Source organism: Camelina sativa, chromosome 15 (genome assembly GCF_000633955.1).
Source record: "Camelina sativa cultivar DH55 chromosome 15, Cs, whole genome shotgun sequence".
Lineage (NCBI taxonomy): Eukaryota > Viridiplantae > Streptophyta > Magnoliopsida > Brassicales > Brassicaceae > Camelina > Camelina sativa.
Genome location: NC_025699.1, coordinates 2,801,091 through 2,807,875, shown reverse-complemented (window position 1 = coordinate 2,807,875; position 6,785 = coordinate 2,801,091). Strand labels below are relative to the sequence as shown.

The 6,785-nt window shown below is 36.6% G+C and overlaps 1 protein-coding gene across 2 annotated transcripts; it reads left to right on the top strand.

Moving 5' to 3' along the window:
• On the top strand, positions 234-6,019 carry LOC104744865 (putative E3 ubiquitin-protein ligase LIN-1). Of its 2 annotated transcripts, none has more exons than XM_010465979.2 (16): positions 234-1,022; positions 1,117-1,183; positions 1,302-1,562; positions 1,642-2,729; positions 2,810-2,951; positions 3,023-3,268; positions 3,351-3,645; positions 3,741-3,859; positions 4,003-4,128; positions 4,216-4,347; positions 4,440-4,562; positions 4,680-4,790; positions 4,860-5,006; positions 5,087-5,212; positions 5,380-5,496; positions 5,586-6,019. In XM_010465979.2, exons 1-16 carry the CDS (start codon positions 343-345, stop codon positions 5,601-5,603), a joined length of 3,798 nt encoding a protein of 1,265 aa, XP_010464281.1. In that variant the 5' UTR covers positions 234-342; the 3' UTR covers positions 5,604-6,019. The 2 variants fall into 2 exon arrangements, with proteins under 2 accessions (XP_010464281.1, XP_010464279.1); XM_010465977.2 differs by having other exon boundaries at positions 1,299-1,562; positions 5,586-6,018.

Below are 6,785 nucleotides of genomic sequence, written 5' to 3'. Positions count from 1 at the left end.
TGGAAAAAGTCAATTTATGTAGTAGAACTTAATGAGACGAGGGCTGGGAAGTGAAATACTATAAATTACTTATATGAATCATATGGTTAGGATCTTTTATCTTGCGTTTTCCTCAAACACACGCAACACACTTGACTTTTGTTTGTAGTGTCCTTTTGACAGCAAAAGATTACAAAGTAGGACCAATCATTTTCTTTTTTTCTCTAGGGTTTGGCTTGTTCCTTCACGAGACTACATTGTTCTTACACATCCTCTCTCTCTCTCTTTAATCTCCAACTTTGCTTCCTCTCTCATCTTATCCCATAAAACCATCGTAACTTGTTTGCAACAGAGTATGTGACAATGGCTAACCTTTCATCTTCCCAATCGAGTTTTATCTCATGTAATGAGAATTCTTCTCTTGATTCGATTGTAGTTTCGATCAACGACTACATTCTCAGCCTCATATCAGACCTCGAAGCATGGATGTCGCTTAAGCATAAATGCATCACATGGCTGAGCATTGAAGAAGAGGATACTCTGTTTGAATTCTCTTCCGAACACTCTGCTCTCTCGAATCTCTATTGGGGAATCGATAGCATCGAAGCTTCTATACAACAACCCGAATGCTCAGAAGAGAAGACGACTCGTTTGAGAAACTCAGAGAGAATGCTTCAAATGCCTGCGTTGCTTGACGAACAAGGGACCACCACTTCAGGTGTTTCAAACACAGTCTTGGTTGCTTTCTCTTACTTCTACCTCTCCATTGTTAGCTATCTCCAAGGTGATTCCTTGCAGACCACACTGCATTTTCTCCAGTCGGTTTTGGTCTCGCCGGAGATTGTAAGAACCGGCATTGCCCCTGAACTCTGCGAGAGCATCTTCTTCACTCCTGGTGTGTACAAGTCAGATGAAGAGATCAGAGAGATTGCAAGGAAGTATAAATACAGAGCAACTTATTACCAGGTTATGTCCTATGGAGAGACTCATCAGCCATCAAGTGAATGTACAGAGAAACCGCTTCCAAGGCAGAAGAAATATGGGTAAGAAGGATTCAATTCTTATCATCAAAATAGATTACTTTTGTTTGTCTTTATGTCTATTTGCTTCATATCCTAACCCTCTACACATGAACAGGCAAGAAATATTTGCGGCTAATGCACATTCAGTTGCAGAGAAGCTAGAGTTGTCAGAAACCTGTGAGGTAAGCTTACTAATGACAAAGACATGCTTTTGGAGATTCTTAGTGATATCTAATTATTAAAATTGGACAATAAGTAACAGCTACCTTCTTTCACTTCTTGGACTCCATCTTGAAGAAGTTACTGCAGTACCAGAATCACCTCCACAGTAATGATTTGCAAGAGGATGAACTTAATGACATCTTCAACAAAATCAAAGCATCAAGGAAGATTGAAAAATCTGCAAACAACGTCGAAGGTTCTCCATGTTTGGATTGGAACCTGCAGGAAGATTACAATCAAGAACTTGGAAAAAGTACAAGAGTCAGGTCTCTTAATGACTTCTTGAACGAGTCTCACCTAGATACATCAAGTTCAAAATGCGATACTAGAGAAGACACGGTAAATTTCTCTAACCAAACACTTTCATTGCTTCAAATTTCAGAGAATGAAAAATTAACATCAATGTATTGTGAATCAGGACACATTAGCCAACATCTTCTGTGTTTCCCAACAACAAGCTCACAAGGAAGCATATAATGAGGACACATTAGTAAAAAGATCCCACAGTTTGATCGGTAAGTTTAACCGTTCCATCATTGATATTCAGGCTCAACAATCAAAGACAATTTGGAATAACCACGTAGAAGATGCGTCTTCTTTGAGGCAACTAGAGTTGGAAGAAATTTCAGTCTTTGGACACAAAGGGTCCATAACTTTTGAAGGAATGAGGAGAAATTTACAAAACAAAAAACGAGGAAATGGACTAGAGACGCATTCTAGAAGAGCTCCGACGATGGATTTATGGAAGAACCTTCAGAGTTTGATAAATGAAGTGTTAGGGAATGCAGATGAGAAATATGTCTCAGAGGTTACAATGATTTATCAAATGCTGAACAGGAAAGAAGGATTCAAGTACAGCATGCTAAAAGATGTCATTCTGGATCAGCTGTTTACGGCTATTTCTAGTTCCGAGGAGAAGACTGTGATAAAGGCATCGATGACCGCTCTTACCAAGATCATATCAGTCAATAGGACAGCTCTTGAGGAGGTCAAGAGAAAGGGTTTAAATTTAAGTCATTTAGCAAATGCTCTGAAACAAAATGTGCAAGAAGCAGCTATTCTCATCTACCTGATAAAGCCATCTCCAACAGAAATAAAGAGTCTTGAGCTTTTACCAGCTCTTGTAGATGTTGTTGCATCCACTTCTTCTTCTTGTTACTCATTTAGACCTTCACCTCCTCTTTTGACGCCGCCTGCTGCATCGTTGATGATAATTAAAGTTCTTATTACTGCTTTTGATCATGCCACAAACACAATGCACTTGGCTGCAATCAGCTCTCCTTCTGTGCTTTGTGGACTTCTTGATGTTGCTAAGAGTGGGAACTCAGGGGAATTCATCTCCTTGGCCACTATTTTAGTAAAATGCATGCAGTTTGATGGACTTAACAGGAAGTATATCTATCAGCATACTCGAGTGGCTCCTTTTGCGCATCTCCTGCAGAGCAAAGACAGAGAAGAAATTTTCACTGCTCTTCAATTTCTTCATGAGGTCCTGAAGATACCAAGGTATACATATCTCAACAAAACACAATTCTCTTTTTATACTACCAGTCACAGTTTTCCATATGACATACTTGTAATTTCAGGTCGTCAGCAATTAAGATTCTGCAACAGATGAAAAAAGAAGGAAGTTTTGACATTAAGGATACATTATTGCAGTGTATTAAACAATTGCAGGGTGATCACAAACTCTTTGCAGCAGATATATTGCTTCAGTTGAATGCACTGGTTAGTTCTAAACATTAAAAACCCTTATCATGTTGGTTCCATCTCTAAGTAAATAACTAAGTTCTCTACAGGATTCCCCACCTGAGAACAAAAAGTACAGAAATGAAGCTATCAGAGCTCTGCTTGATGCAGTTACATATAGTGAAGTTCCAAATATGCAGCTTTTATCCACATTCATCCTTTCGAATATCGGTGGAACTTATTCATGGACTGGAGAACCGTACACTGCTGCTTGGCTAATGAAAAGAGGAGGTCTAACTTCTATGTCACACATGAATATGATAAGAAACATCAACTGGTCAGATGAATGCTTACAGGTAAATTTTTCAAGTTTATATCATTCTAATAGTATAGCCAAGTCAAAAGAGTTACTTATAGAAAGGATTATAACTTTTGCAGGATCCAGGAATAGATGGATGGTGTTGTAAAATAGCAAGAAGGATTATTGATACAGGTAAAGCCACGTTTTGTGGTTTACAAGAAGGGTTGAAGAGTAAAAACAGGAGTGTTTCGAAGGCATGTCTAATAGCCATTGCATGGCTCAGTATAGAAATATCAAAAGGTCCAAATAGTTTGAAGTACTCAGCATGTGAAGTCTTACTTGATGAGATATCACAGTTTCTACACCCTGGTTTGGAGCTTGAAGAAAGACTTCTTGCTTGTATATGCATCTACAATTTTAGCTCTGGCAAAGGTGAATTTCTTAACTGTAAAGTGTGAAATAATGGTTCATATTAAAACTAAATCATGTGACTGTAAGTTTTATACTAAAGTATAGTTGTCACACAGGAATCCACAAACTAGTAAATTTCTCGGAAGGAATTAGAGAGTCCTTGAGACGTCTTTCACATGTGACTTGGATGGCAGACGAATTGCATAAAGCAACATATTATCTATTCAGCAAATCTGTAAGTTTTTCTTCACCTGCATATATATCATTACAATTTCTACCAACCACAAGTTAAACCAACCCTGTTAACAGAATCATAGTCAGTCTTAGATTTAATGGTCACACATAAACTCATAATTCTGAAAATTTCAATATTGATAGGATCAGCGCATATCTTGTGTTCATACACAAACCGTAGAGATACATCAATCTGGCAGTGGAGCTGTAACAGCTCTCATCTACCATAAAGGCTTGCTCTTTAGTGGATACTCAGATGGTTCAATCAGGGTATGTATTTATACTTTCAATAATATTGAATTGGAAGAAAAATGTTTAAAAGAAACATTATCCTTAGCATACATACTTATATATCAGGTGTGGAATGTGAATAAGAAAGTAGCTACGCTATTATGGGACATAAAGGAGCACAAAAGCACCGTAACATGCTTTTCACTCTCTGAATCAGGAGAGAGTATCTTAAGTGGGTCTGCAGATAAAATCATCAGGGTATGATAATGATTCAACTCTATCAGGAAACATCACTAGGATCAGGAGAAAACTAAATTTTCTGAAAATGTATATCCTTGTCATTTATATAGGTATGGCAGATAGTTAAAGGAAAACTGGAATGTGCTGAAGTCATAAAAACAAAAGATTCAATAAGGAGACTGGAAGCGTACGGAAATATGATCTTTGTCATAACCAAAGGGCACAAGATAAAGGTAGATGTCTCTCCCTCTCATACTGCCGCAACAAGGCAGAGGCTATTTACATTAGTAATATCATATAACAATCTCCAACTATAAAATAAACACTCAGAGGCTACTAATCTTCTGCAGCTGCTTGATTCATCAAGAATATCTCAAAGTATCTTTAAAGGTAAAGGTGTGAAGAGTATGGTAGCATCCCAAGGAAAGATTTACATAGGATGTATTGATACAAGCATACAGGTATGTGTGTGTTGCCTTTCATACAAAAGATACTCAATTATAAGACACAGAGTAACATAGCTGTTTCAGGAATTAATTTTAACAAATAAACGGGAGAAAGAAATCAAAGCACCGACGAGGAGCTGGAGAATTCAAAACAAGCCCATCAATGCAGTGGTTGTGTACAAAGATATGTTATATAGCTCAAGCACACATGTTGAGATGTCTAATATAAAGGTAAAAAAAAAAAATACATTTAACAGTTTTCACAATGTGATAGACTAACGAAAGTGACTTAAACAAAAAATGGCTTACAGGATTTGAGAAGGAATTATGATCCCCAAATGTCAATACCAGCAGAAAAAGGGTCTAATATAGTAGCAATGGGTGTTGTTGAAGACTTTATCTACCTGAATCGAAGTTCATCCGCAAACACTCTTCAGGTAATCTGTTTTTTTTTGCAAAACTAAAACACTTCCTAGACCAAGACCTAATCAAATGAGACTAAGTGGGCAGAGAGATAGGCTTATCCTTGCTTATTTTCCTACATTGTTATCATCACTATTCTATCTGATATTAAAGTAAAAATCATATGGTTTGTGAAAACAAGATTTGGTTGAGAAGGACACAACAGAAAGTGGGAAGATTATCAGCAGGAAGCAAGATAACAAGCCTCCTTACTGCTAATGATATTGTTTTTTGCGGTACAGAAGCTGGATTTATTAAGGTGAATAATACACACCAAGCTATAAACCATTTTTATTGATCTTATATAACCACTTAGAAGACCGACACTAATATCTTACAACAAAACAGGGATGGATTCCGTTATAAATAGCAGTGAGGACGAGTATCTGAGGTAACCATTACAATTTCAACAATCAGCTCAAAGTTATGATATGATACATGAAGAAGTAAATATACAAAGCTTAAACTAGAGTGAAGTGAAGCTGCCCTATGTGAAACTTGTACATGTGTTACATAGCATTATTTGGAAGATTTAGTAGAGTAGTCCATTTCACTTTTGTGTAGATAGTGATTTTGCAAAAAAAGATCATGCTTCAACAAGGAGTACAATGACATTATTAGTAACACGAAATTACTGTGGGATGGAATCAGACTAATAATAAGGAGTAAAAGTTAGACTCAGAGATCTTAAAGAGGTCCTACATTCTGATGTAAAGATGCTTCATAAAAATTATCGCAACGAAAAATAGAGAGTATTCACATGGTCACGTCTGAAGAATCTATTTATGCAGATTTTGGAATATGCATGAGAAGTCCAAAACTTGGTCCCCACGAAGAAAATAAAATTCATATTTTTGTTGTAATATGATGAATAGAGTTAAGTCAGAAGGCAGCCTTTTTTTTTGCCTTCTGTCTCTTTGCAGAATTGTTAGTCTTTATTTCATCTCTTGGACCCGCTTTTGATGTCCTTGTCCCGACCATCTCTTCCACACATTATATATCATCTGATTATCAATCTCAATTTATTATTGTATCTTAAACAGTTATGAATATACTGATGTATCATATAGATTCATAACAGATTTGTAATGTCTTGATCGACTTGACGTTTCAATGTTTTTTTCTTCCCTCTTATTTATGTGAAACAAATACATAAACTATATGGTTTTGTCGGACAGCAACCTCACTCAATATGTTGGCCTTGCATAAATGTAATAAGAGATTAGCTGGTTGGTGACCATGAATTGATGATCATGATGATAGTTTTTTAGAGTGATGTTGTTGACTTCTTATTGTTGCATGTCTTACTTAAAGTTTGTGGGGCTCAAACACACAAAGAAGATAAAATAACGCTAATGAGAGTATTGGCATCGTAATGCATGTGCAAAGGCATGTGACGTTTGATGCCACTCGTTTAANGCAGATTTTTGGAATATGCATGAGAAGTCCAAAACTTGGTCCCCACGAAGAAAATAAAATTCATATTTTTGTTGTAATATGATGAATAGAGTTAAGTCAGAAGGCAGCCTTTTTTTTTGCCTTCTGTCT

Bases quoted from the DNA above. Each gene is read 5' to 3' on its own strand.
- LOC104744865 (XM_010465977.2), top strand. From the start codon at position 343: ATGGCTAACCTTTCATCTTCCCAATCGAGTTTTATCTCATGTAATGAG. The intron at 3,646-3,740 runs GTGAATTTCTTA...GTTGTCACACAG, and splicing joins CAATTTTAGCTCTGGCAAAG to GAATCCACAAACTAGTAAAT. The intron at 4,129-4,215 runs GTATGTATTTAT...CTTATATATCAG, and splicing joins ACTCAGATGGTTCAATCAGG to GTGTGGAATGTGAATAAGAA.